The following is a 21,868-nucleotide window of genomic DNA, read 5'->3' on the forward strand; positions in this document are numbered from 1 at the left end:
TCCAGGGGCCACTGCTGAAAGCCTGAGAATGGGGCCAACCAAGAGGAAGGAGAGATGAAAGATGGACCCAGGACATGCTCTGTGGGTCCCGAATCAAGCTGGGTCCGAACCAACAGGACCTCTGGGTTGGCCCATTACATGAGCCAATAAACTCGCCTACCCCCTTTGAAAACACTGACTTGAGATTGGTCTTCTATCCCTTGCAAAAGATTGCCAACTGAGAACTACTTTTAGGCCAGGGTTTCCCAAGTCGTGTGCCATAGTGCACCCAGGAGCTGGGTTACAGAGATTACTTGAGGTTGGCTGCCTCGCCCCCTGGGAAGAACTCGGGGAAGCCTGAGCTTCGGGGCTGGAAGTCTCTAGCAGCAAGTAACTTGGTCCATATACCCCAGTGAGGCCACAAATGCGGAATTTTTACATACCCCATTGTGGTGATTTTAAAAGATGTTAAAAAATTCTTTAACACCCCTTCATTCACAATGTACAGCCGAATCACTCGCCCCCTGAATGGAGACTGAACCTGGTGACTTGTTTTTAAAAAACAGACCACGGCAGACGTGAGGGAGTCTGACTCCGGAGGTCAGGTCCTAAAAGGCCTTGCCACTCGCGCCATAGGCCCTTTGTATCGGTCCCCGCAGGGGGAGTCAGCAGCCGTGGCACGAGGGCACTCGTGCCGTCTGGGGAGAGGTCTGCAGGGAGGAGAAGGGAGGCATCCCATGCACGACCAGCACGAACTTTCCAAGGAATGAGCCACCTCGGAACAGAAATCTCCACCTTCAGCCAAGCCTTCAGATAACCGCGGCTCTGGCCAGTATCTTGACTTGGTGCAAATCCGCAGGAACTGGGTGAGAGACGGTTTATTTTTGTCTAAAGCTAATAAGTCGGCGGGCTATTTGTTACGTCTCGACGGATAACATGTTTTAAACCCATGGGGCGAAAAAGATTGGGAAGCTCTGCTCTCAGTTCGTGACACAATACACGGGATACCGTGGACATACCCAGCATTCCTGAATGCGTTAAAACCTTTGGGGTGTTTTGTTTTCTTCACAAAACGATACTTGATAGCCGCTTTACAACATTTGAGATAGCAAGCATTTAAAATACATTCAAAGCCAAACAAAGGCTCCCTGTCTTTGAAAAGATAACTTGCAAACACAATGATCAATGACGGCTCTACAATTTTTTTAAACAAACAAACAAACAAAAATTTTTTTTAAACAAATCTATTGTCACGGAAAGGACTCCTTACGGAATGGAATAAAGGGGCTGAAGACGGTGAGTGCTGTGACATCCCAATCAGGTCTGTGCAGCTTAGGTCTCCTTCTCCTGGAGATTTTTGTTTTTTGAGCAATGTCTACATCCCGTGCAGGGGTGGGGCTCAAACCCACAACCCCGAGATCAAGAGTGACATGCTCCACTGATGAGCCAGCCAGGTGACCCTTCCTGGAGATTCTTAAGAGGTAGGGACAAATTGTACCCTTGACCTTGCGGAAGGAGAGGAGGCATGAAGTTAAGCAGAAGATTCCTCCAGTAAGCTTACGCTGAGGGTTTTCCAAAGTAAAGTCAAGATGCTATGATGGTGTATCAGGTTTCTCTAATTCTCAGAGAAACAAAAGGCCTAATTTGCTTTACTCTTAGGGATGCTTTTTGGCCTTTTTTGTTTTTAGGAATGTTTAAAGGGCTTCTTTCTTTTCTTTTGAGAGAAAGAGCGTGTGTGAGTGTGAGTGGGGGAGGGGCAGAGAGAGAGAGAGAGAGAGGGAGAGAGAGAATCCCAAGCAGGCTCCCTGCTGCCAGCGCGAGCCTGATGCAGGGGTTTGATCTCACGAACGTGAGATCATGACCTGAGTCAAAATCAAGAGTCAGATGTTCAAGTGACTGAGCCACTCAGGCGCCCCTATGAAGAAATGATTCTTAAATGTACAATCAATTTCTTTTTTATTTTAGAAAAGAGAGAGAGAGAGCATGACTGGGGGAGAGGGGCAGAGGGAAAAAGACAGAGAGCATCTGAAGCAGGCTCCATGCTCAGGGCAGAGTCTGACGCGAGGCTCGATCCCACGACCCTGGGATCATGACCCGAGCGAAATCAAGAGTCGGACGCTCAACCAACTAAGCCACCCAGGCGTCCCTAAAATGTTTTTTTTTTCTTAACCCTATATTTAAGGGTTAAGAGGACCAGCGTCCAAGTTCTTTGTTTATGCTGTTATCTATGTAAGTGCAGCAATGCCTCCACTATATCTATACCTGTTACCTAAAGAACGGCTAAACTATCTGGAACTGAGTAAAGCATCCAGGTTAACTCAGAAAGACTATGAGAACCAAAACCAAGGTTGGCCAATCCATAGCCCCAACTCTGCAAGCTTCACCGGTAGGGAGGCCCATGGGGTCTCACTCAGAATTCTGGCATTCTCTCTCCAGACACTAGCCCCACGACATTCAGGGCCCATACAGCAGAAGCATCAAGTTTTAACAGTTGGAAGCTTCTAGATTGCACTGTCCAATACAGTAGCCACTAGCCGCATGTGGCTCTTGAGCACCTGAAATGTGGCTGGTCTTGTATCGAATGGAAAATGTGTACACGTAAACTACATACATACAGATATTAAAGACTTAGTGTGAAAAAAGAATGTAAAATGCCCCATTAATAGTTTGTATGTTGATTATATGTTGAAATGATCATTTTAAAATATATTGAGTTAACTAAAATGTATTGTTAAAATTAATTCCACCTGTCTCTTGTTATGATTAAAATTTTTTTCATGTTTATTTATTTGGAGAGAGAGGCAGCATGAGTGGGGGATGGGGCACAGAGAGAGAGAGGAGGAGAGAGAATCCCAAGCATCTCTACACTGTCAGTGCAGAGCTCGGTGTGGGGCTCTATCTCACGAACGGAGAGATGATGACCTGAGCTGAAATCAAGAGCTGGATGCTCAACCGATAGAGCCACCGAGGCGCCCCTTTTTATGATTATTTTTAATGTGGCTACTAGAAAATTTTAAATTATTTATGTGGCCTGTATTGCATTCCTAGTGGGCAGCGCTGTCTTAGAAGCCAGGCTACTAAGACTCATCCGTTTGTTGTCATTCAACAAATAGTTACTAAGTACCTTCTGTGAGTTCAGCACTGGGTTAGGGGACAGGAATGTAGCAGTTAACCCAGTCCCTGCACCTGTCACTAAGCAGCACCCACTGTGGTACCAGAGAGCCTGAGAAAACCCAGGGGACATTTAATCAGGAATATCTTAGGCAGTTAGAATTATTAGGGCTCTTGAGTTATATATAACACAACCCTAGATAACTTCACAGTGAACACTTGTTTGGGGGCAAAATATAATAGATGTTGACAGTGATGGCCAATCTTTGACTCACTCCTGAAAGGTTACAGTCTTCTTTTTTTAATGTTTATTTATTTACAATTTTTAAAAGTTGTATGTATTTTGAGAAAGAGAATCCCAAGTAGGTTCTGCATCATCAGCACAGAGCTGGACGCAGGGCTCAAACCCACGAACCGTGAGATCGTGACCCGAGCCAAAGTTGGATGCCCAACTGACTGAGCCACCCAGGCATTGCTAACGTTTGTTTCTTTTTGAGAGAGAGTGAGCGTGGGAAGGGCAGAGAAAGAGGGGGACAGAGGATCTACAGCAGGCTCTGAGCTGTCAGCACGGAGCCTGATGTGGGGCTCAAACTCACGAATCGTGAGATCATGACCTAAGCCAAAGTCAGATGCTTAACCAACCCGAGCCGCCAGGTGCCCCTAAAAGGTTATATTCTGTAGGGCCTGTTCTAGTCTGCTCCGTACTGTGGCCACATGTGTGTGGATGCTCTTCCTCACTAAAGCTGGCGGGCTTTGGAGGACAGTGACAATGTATTTGACCTTGGTCTCATCCAGACCTCCCCCACAAAAGATGCTAAACAGCATATGGAATTAACGTATATCATATGTACGCATTTAAAAGCAATTAAGTGTATAATCTACTTTAGAAAGAGTTCTGCCCCAAATGCCTAAAACACAAAAAGTTTGCCACTTAAACTAGTAAAGTTTTGGTAATAATAATAATAATAAAAAAGACCTCTTTCAGAATATAAGTTCATACATACCTGATGGTATAAACTAAAAAGTTCTGGGTTATCCAAATTACATTCTCTCTTAGGAATACCAAATTAAACACGGCATAAGAAGTGAGACCCTGGCTAGCACTGTCTGAAAGGCCTGATGGCATAAAAATGTTTCGTCTTCTCTGCAGTGCTTTCCAAGAGTTAAGAGTTGTCAAAATTAAAACAAAACAAAACAACAACAACAGAAACATGAGCTGCAAAGGGAAGCATTTTGCTTGCAATTCTTATTACGTTTTCAGTACCAGTCAAGGTCATCAGCTGCATGAAAAATAGACCATTTAATTCTCAAACAATAATTGCGTCCATCTGTCTCCTTCTTTGTCAAAAGAAGTCAATGTTGAATATACTCTGTAGCTGATATACATACATATGCTGACGGACAGCACAATTTTTTGAAATGAAAGCAGAGATATTATCCTTTTATAAAAATAAACTTGGTCCCAGACAGGAGCAGAGAAAGAGTGAACGAGAAGGAGCTTAAGAAAAAAGGCGGAGTCTTGCAGGAGAACTGTTTCAATGCAAGTCAATGTCGCGGAGTACCGTGGATCTCCTAACTCACTGTGTCCAGTGCGCCTCTCGACACGCTTGTTAAATTAACACACAGTAACAATCCAGCAAAAATAACTGCACAATCAGTCCGCTGTGACCAAAAAGGTGACGAGTTCACAAATAATTAATCTACCCCCACGTTTCCAACCATGATGACTTTTAGATTTCGCGTGAGGACTCCCCTGGAACATTTATTGAACATGTTTATGTTCTGCCCACCTGCCGGCTCACCCTACTTTCCCACAAACAGGGAAGGACTGAAGTTCACTTTGAATAGGACAGTGGACAGATTTTCCATTTTCCCCTGGGCGATTTGGGGTTATCCTGTAAATCCAAATATGGCCAGAAGAAGTCATCTCTCCCATAGACTGTGACCGACCATTCAACAGGAGATGCCATGTAGGCCTTGTTTTGTACAGTATTGGGAGAACCATGCTTTGATAAATACACTGGCACTTCTGATTAACCACCCTCCACTATCCCGATCCCTCAGTATGGCCAAAATCTAATCAGACCCCATTTAGATGGAATCCCCACGGTCACTCGGATCCTGAAGCTTCCAGGGCTCTGTCAGGGAGCATGCGGTCGGTCCTGCGCGGCAAATGTCCCGTGTTTTCAGTACCAGCGAGCACTTCGCCAGGGTCACGGGGGCCTCAGTCTCTAAGCGTGAAGACAGCTTTTCTTAACTGCCCTGTGACAACTGGGTTTCACATTTCCTGAAACTAGATCTGTGGAAGGAGTCTCTGAAATTAAAAAGGAGAGAGAGAGAGAGAGAGAGAGAGAGAGAGAAACCAGAGGTAAGAAAGATCCCTTAGCCTTTTAAAGAGAGGGAGGGGGTAATCACAGGAAGGGGTCCCAGGGAGGTCAAGGAGAAGGGTGGGGGTAAGCACTCAGGATGCAGGATGGAATCGGGACAGATCCGGTTCTGGAGGCTTCTCTAAGCCAGGCACACTCCCAGTGCTCCGATGCCCCATGCACCAGAGCGTGCCCCAATGGCCGGGCCTGATCACTGTCCTTTATCCCCCAGGAAGAGGCCTTCTTGCCCCGAACTCACCTCTTGGAACTCTCAATTCTGAATATCGGCTTGTAGAGTTCTGGAATTTTCCGCTCGATCATTGGCCTGAGGTTCTCTTTCAGCTTGTTGTAGTTCTTTTTGAGTTCCTGCTGATATTCCCTCTGGTCCGCTGTGATGAGACGTTTGTTTTTCTCCACGGCCTCACCGCATCTGAGATACACACACAACAGGGCAGAGAGGGGAATGAGGCTTTACTTCACAGGAGCGTGAAGTGCTTAGCTACTATCTAACGTTCCTCCAGTACCTCCAAGAGTGTGTCCAAACTTGCTAGCCTATCAAGGGGGCCTGTGGAGCCTTTCCAAATTCAGACTTCTGGACTCAGATTTAAGGAATCAGATCTCAGGAATGAGAATCGCTCATGAGAGTGATGACCCAGGCGATCTCGATGCTGTGAGATGCTCGGTGCCAGGCACCATACGAGGAGGTTTCCATACATTATCTGGTTAATTTCCCCAACAAATCTGGAAAGTCTGTGGCTCTGTGTCGTCTTTGAGGCTCAGCCACGTCAGGTGACTCGCCTAAGATAACACTGTGAGGAAGGGGTGGGTCCAGGTTTCAAACCCAGGGTCGTTGCAGAATGGAACATGCTAAGTGTGGGGCGCTTGGGGGGCTCACTTGGTTAGGCATCTAACTTCAGCTCAGGTCATGATCTCATGGTTCATGGGTTCAAGCCCTGTGTCAGTCTCTGTGCTGACAGCTCAGAGCCTGGAGACTGCTTCAGATTCTGTGTCTCCCTGTCTCTCTGCCCCTCCCCTGCTCTCTCTCTCTCTCAAAAATAAATAAACAATAATAATAATAATAAAAAAAAAGCCACCAAGATTCCTGACATATGCAGGGTTCAGATGGAAATTAATGTCAAGTTGCTCCTAGAGAAACCCTTCTCAATCAGGGCTCACGGGCCACCCACCTGTACAAAGAGTGACCCTTGCCAAAGGGATGAGCTCACAACAAAACATCACAAAGCAGGGTGCTCAGTTGGCTAATTCGATTTCGGCTCAGGTCATGATCTCATGGTTCGTGGGTTCGAGCCACGTCGGGCTCTGTGCTGACAGCTCAGAGCTTGGAGCCTGCTTTGGATTCTGCGTCTCCCTCTCTCTCTGCCCCTCCCCCGCTCATGTTTTGTTTCTGTCTCTCTCAAAAATAAACATTAAAAAAATTTTTTTAAATGTCACAAAGCATATTATCAGGAAACCAACCCATCATGAGGGAGAACCAACAGAGGCAACAAGCAGAAGAAGTAACCCAATAAGAATTTGAGACGACAGAACAATAGAAAAGACCAAAGCGAATACAGAGATGTAATAAAAGGCGTAAAATTCATGAGTAAAAAAATTGGAGAGTACGAAAGAAGAGATTAGGGAAATTTCAAAAAAGAACCAGATGAAACTTCTAGATCTAAAAATATAGTTACTAGGGGTACCGGGGTGGCTCAGTCAGTGAAGTGTCTGACTTTGGCTCGGGTCATAATCTCATGGTTCATGAGTTTGAGCCCAGCGTCGGGCTCCGTGCTGACAGCTCGGAACCTGGAACCTGCTTTGGATTCTGTGTCTCCCTCTCTCTCTGCCCCTCCCCTACTTGCGCTGTCTCTTTCTCTCTCTCTCTCAGAAATAAATAAACATTAAAAAGAAGTTAAAAATATAGTTACTAAAGCAAAGTCACAATGGACAGGTTAAAAAAGTATACCAGACACAAATGGAGAACACAGGAGCTATACGACAGATCTAAGGAAATCACCGAAGCAATCAAAAAAAAAAAAAAAAAAGAATTAAAAATGTAAAACATTGGTTGAGGCGTGCCTGGGTGGCTCAGTCAGTTAAGCGTCCGGTTCCTGGTTTCAGCTCAGGAAACCAGTGATCTCAATGTTTGTGAAAACCTGCACTGAGAGTGAGGCGCCCGCCTGGAGTTCTCTCTCCCCCTCTCGCTGCCCCTCCCCCACTCACTCTCTCCCTCAAAATAAATAAACTTAAAAATATAAATAAATAAAGAGATGACAGCTGACAGTTTTCCAGCATCGCAAACAGACACGAATCGTCTCCTCGACAAGAGAAGACCCACACCCAACTCCACTGTGGTAAAACCGTAGAGTATCAGACAGAAAATCGTTAAAACGCGTTGTGTTGATCTAACTTGGAGACAGTCAAGCCTCGTGTTTCCGGGGTCCCTCACAGCTTACGCTTCACACCGAAGAAGAAAATCATGTTATGTCAACATGATAAAGCCCTGCCTTTTATTCTACATTGTTCTACCCAAGGACACTTACAAATCAACAGACCTTGGAGGACGACCTAATGGTTGAAACCTAGCTGACATTGCGAAATTAGTAATAATTCTTTATTTTGCTTCAGATAATGGCATTCTGGCGATCAGTGTGGTTTAAACTGTTTTCCCCATAGCGGTGTCAGGTCTGGGTTCAGTCATGGGGACCTTGTTACCCAAACCCTCGGTATGACCACTCAACACATGTACAGGATAACCATCAAAGGTAAAGAGGGTAGAATGTGGCTGAGTGACAGGGGAACGCTACCTGGCCTGAGCAAAAATAAACCCATGATCACCGCTTCCCCCTAGAATTAGCCTGTGGCAGAAGGATTTGGTAACTCAGACACAAGCCAAAAGAACTCCCTTAACTGGATATTCCCCTAGCTTTTTATTTTTTATTTTTTTTAACCTTTATTTATTTTTGAGACAGAGAGAGAGACAGCATGAACAGGGGAGGGTCAGAGAAAGAGGGAGACACAGAATCCGAAACAGGCTCCAGGCTCCGAGCTGTCAGCAGAGAGCCCGAAGTGGGGCTCGAACCCACGGACCATGAGATCATGACCTGAGCCGAAGTCGGACGCTTAACCGACTGAGCCACCCAGGCGCCCCGATTCCCCTAGCTTTTAAGGTTGCCATTAAGTGAGGCAAATTGTAGGATGCCTGAGGTGGCATGTCCAAGGTTTCCAGAAGCGGTGGGAACGGGAGGTGTGTGACCTTTGAATCCTGAGAAATCCACCTCATCCCTTATTATTATTTTATTGCTTCTCGAGTAACTGTTCCACGAGCTACCGCCATGTGAAACATAAAATCAGGTTCAGGATGACTTCAAGACCCCGGTGGGGTGACAGATGACAACAGGCCTGCAGAAGCTGGCTTTACCTGCAGGCAGAGCTGGAGCTGACACCCACTTGCTACGCATTAGCACGATGACTCAAACACCGACACCCTCAGTTTTCTCATCTGTAAAATGGGAATGATGATTTCATATGACCTCCTGGGGCCGTGGAGTCGGCTAAGGGAGAAGCTTTGATACTAAGGCAGACCCGTGCCTCTGGAGTGTGGCAGGTCGTAGTTTTCAAAAATGGTCACAGCAATAACTGCCCGTCCTGTGGACAGTGTGGCAGAGGTGATGCTCTGGGACTGGGTAACAGAAGGCAACGTGCCTTCTGCCTGGCTAGGTCTCGTGGGGCATGCACTGTGGCAATCCTGAACCGCCTTCTGGGTGAGTATTTTTCAGCGCAGACAGTGAGGAAGCCTTCAGGTGATCCGGGCCCCAGCGGCTGCCTGGTTGCCACTGAGAGGCTGAGCGAAAGCCACCTAGCTGAGCCCACCAACCCCTAGAGCCACATGCATAATAAGGAGATGTTGTCCTTTTAAGCCTCTGTGTTTTTCGGTAGCGGTAAATAAACACGGCGTTACGGGTGAGTGATGAATCACTAAATCCTACTCCTGAAACCGCTATAACACTACCTGTTAACTGACTTGGATTTAAATAACATAAAAAAATAAATAAACAGAGCATTCCAAAGACAAATCTATGAATAGGTGGGGTGAAAATGTTCTAGCTTTTGTAGTAGTAATACTAATTTCTATTCTAACAAATTTTAAATACTATTTATTTTTGTTAATGTTTATTTATGTTTGAGACAAAGAGAGAGCACGAGCAGGGGATGGGCAGAGAGAGAGGGAGACGCAGAATCCAAAGCAGGCTCCGGGCTCCGAGCTGTCAGCACAGAGCCCGATGTGGGGCTCGAACCCACGAACCGCGAGATCATGACTTGAGCTGGAGTCGGATGCTTACCTGACTGAGTCGCCGAGGTGTTCCATACTCTAACAAATTTTATAATTTATACATTGTTTCATACACATTTTCTGTGTTTCCTCCGTTCTTCCACTTGGATTACATACACTGGATTTTATTAAACTTAAAATAATTTCCATTGTGTTAATTTAAATCCATAAATAAAGAGAGCCGTGCACTAAATACACCTCCCTGGGCACAGCCATTTCTCTTGGGAAATCTACACAGTAGCATAGAACTACAACGTAAATAACTGTTTCACTGGCCTTGCCTGTAACATTTTCATTAGGTCCATGTACATCTGAAGTGTGCTGCTCTCACTCAGTGATGCTATTTCAGAAGCCCACCTCCTTTGTTGGTAACCTCACCGAACACAAGCATTTTCTTATAGCAGACGTGCCTGGGGCTTTCCAGCCGCCAGAGTCCCACAGAAACCACGCTGATGTGGACAAAGAGCGGGAAGTTTTAACTCCAGAACATGGTTCCTGGCTCTTGCTAACGGTCACTTCCTGGGGCCTCTCTGTAAGAAATTAGGCGTCTTGCCTACAGACAGGGTGGTCAGGTAGCCTCCACCTCTGTATCTGTCGGCCTCCCTCCTCTGTGATGCTCCTTCAGCACAGCCCACACGCCAGTCCCTTGGGATTGCCAAAACCCGATAGCTGCTGCCTCAATCCATTCTATTTTTTAGTGATGGAACTCCACGTGGTGAGCCTACTTGGAACATGACATTTCCTAGCCTCCCTGACCGGATACGGAGAGCCGATGAGATACAAGATAAAGTCACCAGGAAGGCTCTTTAAAGGGGCAAAGATGTTTGCTCCTTCCTCATTTCTAGATGCTTCCCAAGGATGTGGTCAGGATGGCCAGAGCCTTAAGCAGCCATCTTGTGATCGTGAGGCTGGACGCACTATAATCAGGATGGCCAAGCAAAAGAATGGAAAGAGGCCACACTGATGGCGTAGTTCTGGGGTGACAATCTCTGATCTTACTTTATATGAGAGGAAAACAAGTTTCTAGCTTATTGAAACCCATCTTCCTTCCATTCTCCGTTTCTAGCACCTGAAGGCAGTTCCTAAAGAGAACAGCACAGAATAGTCCCTAAGAGTCTAGACTCTAGACTCTGGAGTCCCTAAGAGTCTAGACAGTCACCTCTGCATCCCGCTTTGGGGTGTATTAGCTTTGTGACATTAGGCAAGGTACTTAACCTTTCCATGCCTACTCCTTCCCCTGTGATATGGCAGCGATAATAGCCGACCTCGCAGTGCTTGTAAAGCCGAAATGAGTGAAAACCTGCGATGCTCAGAATGTGTAAGAACGCTGATTGTTGTTGTGGTTATGACTTCTGATGGAGCTAATCCGAGTACAAAAACTGCTCAATAGGAGAACGATGAACTGCTGGAGAATTTACGTTCCTGTCCCTCGTTTTTCACCATTAATGACAATAAGAGGCAAACAGATGCTGAGCTCTGTCCTGAGCCACACACCTGTGGGAACAGCAGGTGCAAATCCAGAGTCCTGTTTCTCCCAGGCTCCGGTCTCCTCGGCCCCCCCGTGTCTTACGGTACAAACCTTATGAAGGCACAGAAGTAAGCGGTGGACAATTGCTCCATTTAAATTTAAACTTCACTTCTATATTTAAATTCAGTTTCTGCTTCCTATTCCAATTGATCGGGTCTCTATTCGTCCCACCGAATGATGTTACATTTACTGGTCACTTAGTTTGTGCAACCCTATTCTAAGCCCTGTGTATCAGCTTATCTTATCCGGACACTAGATCTAAGAGGTAGTTACTATTATAATTCCCATTTTTAAGTGGGGAGGGGCGCCTGGGGGGCTCAGTCAGTTAAGCGTCCGACTTCAGCTCAGGTCGTGATCTCTCGGTTCATGAGTTTGAGCCCCACATCCAGCTCTGTGCTGATGGTGTGGAGCCTGCTTGGGATTCTCTCTCTCTCTCCCTCTCTCTCTCTACCCCTTACGTGCTTGTTCATGTGTTCACTCTCTCTCTCTCTCTCAAAATAAATAAACTCTTTCAAAAGGGATTTTAAAAAAGGGGTGCCTGGGTGGCTCAGTAGGTTAAGCATCCGATCTCAGCTCAGGTCACGATCTCATGGTTTGTGGGTTCGAGCCCTGCATCGGGCTCTCTGCTGTCAGTGCAGAGCCCGCTTCAGATCCTCTCTCTCCCTCTCTCTCTAACCCTCCCCTGATTTCTCTCTCTCTCAAAAATAAATAAACATTAAAAAAAAAAGTTGGGGTTAGGTAGCTTGCCCAAGGTCACACAGCTAGTTAAGGCACAGGGGATGTAAACCCAGGCAGCCTGGCTGGGGAGCCCACACTCCTGGCCCCCACACCTCATGTTCCACCCGGGAAGACGCTGGCCTCCCAGCCTGAACCCGGCTGCAAGTGCTCTCGCTCGAGCCCCAGTTGGCAGTGTTCTGCCTTTCTCAGCTTCTTCCGGGTACCTCGTTAGCAAGTGTCCACTCGGGGCCGGAATGGGGAGCATCTGACAGAGACACTGGAGAAACTGAGGACTGTGCTCCCGGCCCTTTAAGGCAAAGGAAGGGTGGCTTGGGGACAGGGCCCTAGGGCACACGTGGCCCCTGTGCAGGGACAGCTGCAGCAGGTGTGAGCCGACCATGGGCTCCTCCAGACATACCTCCCTGTGTCTCCAACTCAGCCTCTTCACCTCCTGCCTCCCCGGCCGGCCTCTGCCAGACCCCAGACCCAGACCCCAGACCCCAAGGGGAGCCTGTCCAGGGTGAAGAGTTTAAATCCTGGATCTGCCACTTACTTGCTGTGTGACCTTGGCTAATTATAACCTTCTTCAACCTCATTTCCTTCATCTATATAATGGGTTTATGGGGATGAAACGGTATCAGGTGTGGGAGGACCTAGCCAAGTAACTCTCAACGTTGCCCGCTTTCCTTGGGGCAGAGGGGTCTGCTCATGAGACTGACAGGGCGAGGCACGGTGGGGGCAGGGAGCGCGCCCCGGGGCGGACAAGGGGCAGTGGCTGGATCTTTCTGTTGTCCCCTCAGAGCCCCCTCTACCTCCTCTGGTTGGGCCTGTGTGACCATCTCCCTCACGGAAGGTACAGTGGCCCTTTTCCCTCCTCCTAATGCCAGATGTGGGGGGTGGGGGGCTAGACTGGGGCTACAGGCTTGGGAAGGTGTCTGGGTCTCACATCTGACACCCGGAAATAGATTCTGAGGACCTGAGGAACACACTAGAATCCAGGCAGAGGGGCACGGTTCACCAGATCAGACTACAAGATAGTCTTTAGTGCCATTACCCTGGCCTCAACCTCTTTCAGGCCCCAAGAGACACAGAGTCCTGGGGCTCAAATGCTTGTATGATATTCTCCCATTCCGTATCAGCCCCAGCAACCCTCCAGCATGGGACCAGCCTTGAGGACCCAGAGCTGGATCACAAGAGTTGGCCGGGGTGGGGGGGGGGGGTGCTAAGAGAGAAGGACAAGGTCACATTGTAACAAAAATGGATTTCTTTAGAATCATTGCAGGAGACAGGAAGGAGGGGCTGAGCCCTGTGTGTGCGCGTGGGGGGTGTGTACGTGCACTGTTCCTGCATGGCCGTGGAACCTGTCCCACTTGGCTGTTTTCTAGCGTCCTTGGCCTGCTGATAAGGTCTCTGTAACCCTGGAAAAGTGACAGAAGTCATTACTGTGTCCCCACCACTGACCTGCTTCAGAGCAACCTCACATGATATTTAAGGCTTTGTTTTCCTATCAAACATTGAAATCTCTTTCTACCTCCTGCTTCTGTTTCTACCTACGCTATACACGTTGGTTTTCCTTTGGCTCCTTGGGGCAAAATCTCCCTCCTTCCTCTTCACAGACCCTAAATGCAGTTTAAAAACAGCACCCCTCAACACCCTGTTTTCTGAGTCTGTGACCAGATGTGCAACAGGACCCTGTCTGGGTGAATTTGAAACTACATCCCCTAACATAGCCATTGAGGATGTGATCTTTTATTTAAATATAAAAGTAAATTTAAAAGTCACTTAGTCCTTATAAGGGTGAGAGAGTTCAGATAATGTTATGGACTGAATGTTTGTGTCTCCCCGAATTCCTGTGTTCAAGCCCCTGTGTATTTGGGGGCAGGACAGGCGCCCCGAGGAATTTCGATTTAAATTAGGCCATGGGGGAAGGGGGGCTCCTGGGCGGCTCAGTAGTTAAGCGTCCAACTCTTGATTTCAGCTCAGGTCATGATCTCACGATTCCTGAGATGGAACTCCACGTTGGGCTCTGGGCTGACAGTGTGGGATTCTCTCTCTCTCTCTCTCTCAAATAAACAGTAACAATTTTTTTAACAATAAACAAATTAGGCCATGGGGATGGGACCCACGTGATAGGATTCGTGCCCTTCTGAGCAAGCTTCCCTCCTCCTCCTCGCTCTACCATGTGAGGGTACAGTGACCACGGGGCCTCCCAGCAGGAGAGCCCTCACCGGCCACCCCGTCTGCCAGCACCTTCCTCTTGGCCTCCCCAGCCTCCAACACTTTGAGAAATAAATGTCTGTTGTTCAGGCCACTCAGTCTTTGGGATCTGGTTACATCAGCCCGAGCAAAGACAGAAACATAAGAAGAACACTAAAAAGCCCAGATTGGCTCACGTTGCCGTGTCTAAAATGGCTTGAGTACTTTGGGGAGCAGGGGAAGGAAACAGAATGGTGTATCTCACCATCTCGGCTTCTGAAACCCCGAGGCGTTCCTTCTTATCGCAGGAAACGGCAGGAGGGGATCAAGGGCCCGACCTGGCAGGCCCGGCTGGGTGAGCACCTGCCGCGGTGGCCCGCGTGCCAGGCCCAGGACGGCGGAGCTGAGTCAGAGGCCGCTGCCCGGCGGGCCGGCTGCAGGGCACCTGGCGGGCGGACGTTTCCGCTCTCGGCGAAAAGGCATCACAAGGCCCCCTCATGTTCCCCTTGGAAGTCGGGGCTCATCAACCCGCTGCCCGAGTCCGCTGAGAAGCGGGAGCTCTCCCGGGGAAACCCAAGAGCCGTCCGAGCCCCCCTGTTTTCCACTCCTGCGTCACCGCGGCCGGGGGAAAGCCAAGAGTGGGGAGGAAATTCCCTGGGTGCCAACGATGTGACAGCGTGTTTCCTCCGGTCACGAAAGGGCTGCAACTTGCTGGGGGGACTCGAGAAGCCGTGAAACGGTGCAGGGAGAGGAAGGTCACCTCGCCCACCGCTCGTGGTGATGGCTTAAGATTCACAGGCTAAGAAACAAAATCACGTCTCTTCACAAGCTGGCTTTTGTATTTCAGCTCTTTTCAGACCCCCACCTGCCAGAACCGTGGGGTCTCTCTCCTCCTGTCCCAGCAGGCTCCCTGGGACATGCTGCCCTTACTCAGAGGAGCCCCCCGGGCCCTGCGAGGGCCTTACTTTACGGGGCATGGCTCCCTCTTCCCACCCCTCCCCTCCTGCTGTACCTAAATATTCAAGACCAAGTTTGAGTGATGCATCCACAGAAGCTTCCCCTGTTCCTTTCTGCACCCTGGAGCCCTGTATTTCCTGCGCTCTCAACAGTGTGTCCTATGCGCTGCACCGTGTTGGTGTTTAGTCGTGCGGATACGTGCCCTTTAGGGAGCAGAGGGACACTCGGCTGTATGGTCCGCAACTGACATCACACCCGCGTCATCATCCTCTGTCCCACTAAATGTGTCAGAGGCTCAGAGAGGCCTGGGCCGCTGCCAGCTGCAGGGGTCTCCAGCCGTAACTACATTTATTTACGTACTTATCTATTTTTAAAGTTTATTTATTTCGAGAAAGAGAAAGAGAGAGAGTGTGTGTGTGAGCGGGGGAGGGACAGAGAGCGAGGGAGAGAGAGAACCGCAGGCAGGCTCCACGCTGCCCGCGCCAGAGCTCGACGCTGGGCTCCAACTCAAGAACTGCGAGATCGCGACCTGAGCCGAAATCAAGGGTCGGAAGCTTCACCTGGCTGAACCACCCAGGGGTTTCCATAACTAATTTTCAATGAAGATACGTGCAGAGGCATTTGATTTTTTTAAAAACATTCCCCCAATATTTTTCTAGGTTTTTGTTCTCTAAAAATGCACTGGTCACTGTAGAAAATGTAGCTTTGGGGTCATGTCAGAATTGCTGTCAGATCCAGGACCCAATTCAAATGCCGAGGCGTTAATAACTATAACCTCTGTGTGTGCCGTGTGTGGGTGTGTGCACACAGACCCACAGACGCACAGACACATGCTATCGTGACACAGCTGTGGCTCACTGCAGGATCAAGTGAGTCCCCTCCATACACAGCAAGTGGGGCAGATCTCTCACCAGAGCCTGCGGAGGAGGGGTATCTCTAGTCTCACCCAACACGAGCAATCTGATGAATCTCCAGTGAATTTCACAAACTTCCACTTTTAGCCTCCTTTATTCTCCGTTTGCCAGCTGAGTTTATTCCTGTACCTGATCCGCTGCACCAAGGTTCTGGATGAAAAGAAATACTGGTGTACGTTCTCCTGACGTCGTTCCCTCTTATGGGAGGAAGACCATCGCATCCTTCACAATGCTTCATTTTAGGACCGCAGGAGACCCCACTAGACCTGTCTGTATTGCAAGAGCTTGTCAACCACGCTCAAAGATGCACCCCTGTGTTTGCAAGACCTATGCAGCCTGAACAGGCTAGGTTTTATTTTTTTTTAAATGTTTATTCATTTTTGAGAGAGAGAGAGAGAGAATGAGCAGGGGAGGGGCGGAGAGAGAGGGGGGGCAGAGGAGCCGAAGCAGGCTGTATGTGGACAGCAGCGAGCCCGACGTGGGGCTCAAACTCACGAACTATGAGATCATGGCCTGAGCTAAAGTCAGATGCTCAACCCACTGAGTCACCTGGGCACCCCCTGAACAGTTGATGCCAACTCCCCTGCAGAATTCAGGAGCAGAGGCTTGTCTGGCGAAGTGAACTGCCAGACAGACCATACCTTTGAAAAAACCCACTTTTAGAATCTTGCCTTTACCAAATTTGAGGCAGGGCCTATTCTTAAGATTCTAAAAACAAGTTATTGTGTGATACTAAAAATTATAAAGACCGTGCCACCCCCCCTTGCGGACTTGAAAGCACTGTGGACAATCAGCACATTGATGGAGGTGTGAGCCCATCAGATTCAGAAGAGCTGGATTTGAACTCTGCTCTCCTACTAACTAGCCACGTGGCCTTAGGCAAAATCACCTCCCATCTCTGAACCTCTGTTTCCCCTTTTGCAAAACGAGGCTGGTGATAATACCTGTTTGATGTGTGAGACACACATGGGACAATAAACATGAAAGCACTTTACAGCTTAAATGTCAGTTACTTAATAGTAGCCCACGTGTCACTGTCCCACTGTAGAGATTCTTCGACATGACTGTGCATCAGAATCCCCAGAGGGCTTGTTAAAACTCAAGACTGCTGGGCCTTACTTCTGGAGATTCTGATTCAGCAGGTCTGGTTGGTGCCTGAGAAGTAGCCTTTCTAGCAAGTTCTCAGGTGATGCTGTAGCTGCTTGGTCTGGGGACCACACATCGAGAACCACTGTTTTACCGCATTCCCGGCCATTTTCCTTCTTACCGCATTATGAATTCCTTAAAGCATAACCTCAGCTTGTTGTGATGTCGATAGAGCTTTGGGTCAGCTGGAATTTCGGCCAAGAACACTTGGGCTACTTCCAACGGTCCCTGATGGGAAAAGTAACAAAACAAGAGGACACTGGAATGAAAATTGAATTACTTGGGAGAAAATCTTGGAGCGACTCCTCTGTTTGAGCAATGAATTCTGTGGTCAGTTTGATCACAATCAAAACAAAAAAAGAAAGCAAGGGAGGTCTTGAACTTCTCAGGAAACCTTGATTTCTTAGGAGTCCGGAGTTTTAGGAGAATAGGTTAGGAGACATGTATTTTCTTAATCAAAGCTGCTAATAATAGGATCTTCATGTGTAAAGGTAACACCTCACCGGGGATGTGCTTCGAGTTCCTTTTCTAAAAATGGGGATTGTCCTGATCCATCCATTCCCCTTCACTTCTCCGGCTGCCCTGGTGGTGAGCACCATTTTGTGTATTTGGTGGCTTGAGTCAGAGATGTGCACAGTAGTACATATGTAGTTCATGGTCACGGGCTTATAAGGCCTTCCATTTTCATGAAAGGATCAGGACTTAAAGCAAAGACTTCCTAATTGTTTTCTGATTTTGGCAATATAATAGTCATTTCTCCTCTGGGCTATTTCTGCTCCCTCGATAGCATCCGGGTACGGTTTTTGCAGGGAAGTCCGGCTGCACTGAGTGAGGAAAAACTCACGATATTCAGTGAGCTTTTGAGTGGAGGTGTAGACGAGAGCAGATCCGGATCTGAAATTAAGGATGCTTACCGGACAGAAAGTATGAAGCTAGCACCTCCCTGCATCCGAGACTGGTTGAGTTGCATGCTTAGTTTGGGAGTGAGGATTCTAATGGGTTTGAGAACATCTGGCTTGGTCTGAATTGGCACGGGGAGCCTGGTCCCTGGTCACGGCGGTTGACAAGGCCCCTGGCATGCTGGGCTCATCTGGTGACTGACCCAGGGGCTGCATGGTCCCGACCCTTCCCCGTCTCTCCTGCAGACGTCCTTCGGTTGGTCTCAAGCTCTGTAACAGGGCTGCCTCCACTGGGCATGACTCAGCTCTCCGCAACAGGACCCCAGATCTGGAGCATACCGCCAGGTCTGGCCTCAAAGTGAAGACTTCTCTTCAACGTGGCCCGCTCGTGTCTGGGACTTCTCTTCTACGGGGGCTTGTTACATGAAGCAGAAGGGGCCCCCTCAAAGTGTTCTAAGCCTCGTACGTGGCGGCTCTAAGTTTAGGGGTACCATTTATGCGTGGATCGGCCTCCTCATCAACCTCAGGGAGGGAGGGTGTAGACATATAGCGAAAACCAAAATAACGAGGAGCAGAGGAGTGGCGGCCAGCTGGTTTTGCTCACCTGGTTCACAGTAGCTCCGACAGAGCCCTGCAGCACCATCTGGAGCATCTTGGCATCGGGGGGCTCCTGGTTAATGGCAACCGCTAACTGGAGGGTCTTCTTCTTCATGTCTTCAATGGCGACTTCAATTGGCGTCAAAACGAACTGAACATAAGACACAAGCGTAGGGAAGTCACCGTCTGGTCTCGTAAGCCACGGACGAACCTGGGGCTACGATAGACCTGGATCTGAAGAAGCTGGTTAAGGAGCCTTTCAGAGTAAGTCAAAATGATCTGGGTGGGTGAAGAGGTAGGCGAGGCCCAACAGTTCTGGAACACTGCCTGTGTTCCAGGGACTTGGCATACATTTCTCGCTGACTACTTTAAACAGCCTCTGCATTCTGTCCATTTTACAGCAAAGGGGGGGGATTTGTAAAGTGAATTAAGTGCCACAGAATGACACAGGTCCTGAGGAGGGAGCTCAGAATTTAATTGCAATGATGTCTGCATTCAAAATCCATGTTCTTGCTACGCTTTTCAGTTTTCTTTCCCATTATTGAACAAGTTACTTGGCTTATATTTGGAAAGGGTATCAGAAGAACCATCCTTAAAAGATTCCCCCCCCCCCCCACCATAATACATGATTTTGGCATTATTTATGTCTTGTCCAACTCACTCTGAAAGTGAATTCCTGGTCAGTAGAATCCTCTTAAGGGTCAATCTGCTAGTTGCCAAGTTCTGTGGGTTTGGGGTAGGGTCCTTCCTGAAAGTCACAGGGCCACCCTGTCCTCCCTTCATATCCTGAAGTCCTAATTTCCTAGTACCTCAGAATGTGACCTTATCTGAGACAGGGTCTTTACAGAGGTAATCAAGTTTAAGAGAGGTCATAAAGGTGCCCTATATGACAAGTGTCCCCACAAGAAGAGGCAACTTGGATGCAGAGATACACATAGAAGGAGAGGATATAAAGACACAAGGAGAAGACAGTCATATACTAGTCAAGGAGAGAGGCCCAGAATGCATCCTTCCCCTCACAGCCCTTGGAAGGAATCAATTCTGCCAACATCTTGATTTGGACGCTGACCTCCAGAACTGTGAGACCATACATTTCCGGTTCACGGTCCTTTGTTACGACAGTCCTAGCAATCTAACACACTGAGGTTCTCAAGGAGCTAGCAATGGCCAAGATAAAGCTGTGAGGACTCTTACTGGGACCATGAGTTTATTCCTGTGCCAGGCCTCCCTGCCCTCATGTTCAAAAGTCCAAAACAATAAGAAATAGAACAGATGCCTTCTAGACCAACCTCCTCTTAACCAAGTCACTCATTCAGGACTTCCCTCACCTCCCGCTCTCTGATGTGGTTGCTGAACACCCTAGCCGGTGGGCAGTGAGCTCAGTCACTTCTGCTCCTGCCCGATGAGGTATTTGTTCATCAAAGTTCACCTCTGTGTGTTCACTCACTTGATGATGCCTGTTATGCTTGTTATTTTAATGACCTAATCTAATTAAATAATGCATAAGCCGATGAACTGTGGGTGTGGAAAGAAACAGAATTGTTTCTCTGAAAACCAAGCCATATGCTGGGGCAGGGCATCATGAAAGTGAGTTGCTATAAAGATTCCTGTCATATTAGGTGTGCGTGAGACAACTGTAAAAGGCCAGGGGCGAAAAAGTCATGAAAATCCAGAAGGACTCTGCCCTCGTATTGCTTAGCAAGTATCTCTAAGCTCCCCCTCTGCTTTATAGAAATGAAAACTGAAAATCATGCACAGCACATTACGGGTGGGGTTTATACAAGAGACACAGGTGAATTGTCATCGGCCAACCCCAAACCACAGGGAAGGCTGGGGCCCTATATAAACCGAATGGCAAATAAATGTACACTTAGGTATTTTTAAGTAAAATAAAATGCTTACCCTATGCCTAATTTTGAGACACCTTCTTGATCAGTCCTATTACAAGGGGTTCAAAGTCTTCTGTACATAGAACCAGGGAAGGGAAAGGGGTCCTCGCTATCAGTATGTAGACGGGGAAACTGAAGGGAAATGAGTGCCTTGGGCAAAGCCACGGGGGGAATCTGGGACTAGAAGTCAGTTGCTCTCCTCATCTACCTCGCACGGGGCCCTTCTTCCAGCTCACCATCAACTCATGGGGCTACTCGCATCCTGTTCCGTCTCTAACAATTAATAACCCAACTGTAAGCCTCCAAATATATAAAAATTGAAATATTTAACATTTCAGTGTATATTTCATATAAACATATCATGAAAAGACACATGTTAAATACTATAGTCATGTCATTATATTTATATTAAAGATATAAATCCTACATAGCAAATACTTCAATATAAAGTGGTGCTATGAAACATGTAGCTGCCTACATGGGATTCCCTGGGGCCATGACTGTCAGAGCGCGACCCACCACCGTGATATCTCAAGCGTGTCTCGTTTTGGGTTCTCACTCCAGTCTACCACGAAGGAGCACGGAGGAGGGGTGTGTGGCACCCTGGGAGAGAGACTCATGCACTGAGTGGTGACCTCAGTCCGGGGGCCATTACCTCTTCCTTCTGGATGACGCCGATCCTGGTCTTGATGTAGGGGAAGGCGTGCATGGTGGTCAGGATGGTGTTCCTCCGGTATTGCTCGTGGAGCTCTCCCCGAGGCCGCCCCTCCAGGGTGAAGGGCGTGGTGTACATGAACCTTCGCAGATTGAAATTCTTCTCAAAGTAGGTGACCCTGTCTTTCATCTCATACTCATCAAAGTAGGGCTCCACAAAAGTGATTTGTATGTAGGCCTGGAGGGGAAAAGGTGGGGGAAGGAGGAGATGAGCTCGGCTGCAAACCACCCAGGATGCACCGGGGAGGCATGCCAGAACACAGCACGGCTGCACCACCCCTGTGCGTGCACAAAAGCCACAGCAGCTGAGAGCCTCGGGTCAGACGTCAGCCGCCAGGCGTCAGCCATCCCTGCTCTGCGCCCCCAGGGACGGGAAGGAGTGTGAGAAGGACGGGGCAGCGTGCCCGTGTGAGGTCAGATCCACAAGCTGCCCCTCCAAGCAGAGCTACCTCATCTCCCTGAAACCTGGTATGCAAGTTCGCAAACAGACAAGTTTTCCTTTTGGGCACAACTGTGACCACTGTT

The 21,868-nt window shown here is 48.3% G+C and overlaps 1 protein-coding gene across 4 annotated transcripts in view; it reads right to left on the reverse strand.

Moving 5' to 3' along the window:
* Positions 1-4,371: 4,371 nt before the first annotated feature.
* DOCK8 (dedicator of cytokinesis 8) overlaps positions 4,372-21,868 on the reverse strand; it is a 226,632-nt gene continuing 209,135 nt past the window's right edge. For all 4 annotated transcript variants that reach the window (XM_042964329.1, XM_042964328.1, XM_007077463.3 and 1 more), the window contains 5 exons: positions 21,285-21,521; positions 18,748-18,891; positions 17,366-17,472; positions 5,716-5,886; positions 4,372-5,404 (listed from right to left, as the gene is read on the reverse strand). In XM_042964329.1, coding sequence (XP_042820263.1) covers positions 5,344-5,404; positions 5,716-5,886; positions 17,366-17,472; positions 18,748-18,891; positions 21,285-21,521 — 720 coding nt within the window. In that variant the 3' untranslated portion in view covers positions 4,372-5,343. The remainder of the gene's footprint in view (positions 5,405-5,715; positions 5,887-17,365; positions 17,473-18,747; positions 18,892-21,284; positions 21,522-21,868) is intronic.

Source organism: Panthera tigris, chromosome D4 (genome assembly GCF_018350195.1).
Source record: "Panthera tigris isolate Pti1 chromosome D4, P.tigris_Pti1_mat1.1, whole genome shotgun sequence".
NCBI lineage: Eukaryota > Metazoa > Chordata > Mammalia > Carnivora > Felidae > Panthera > Panthera tigris.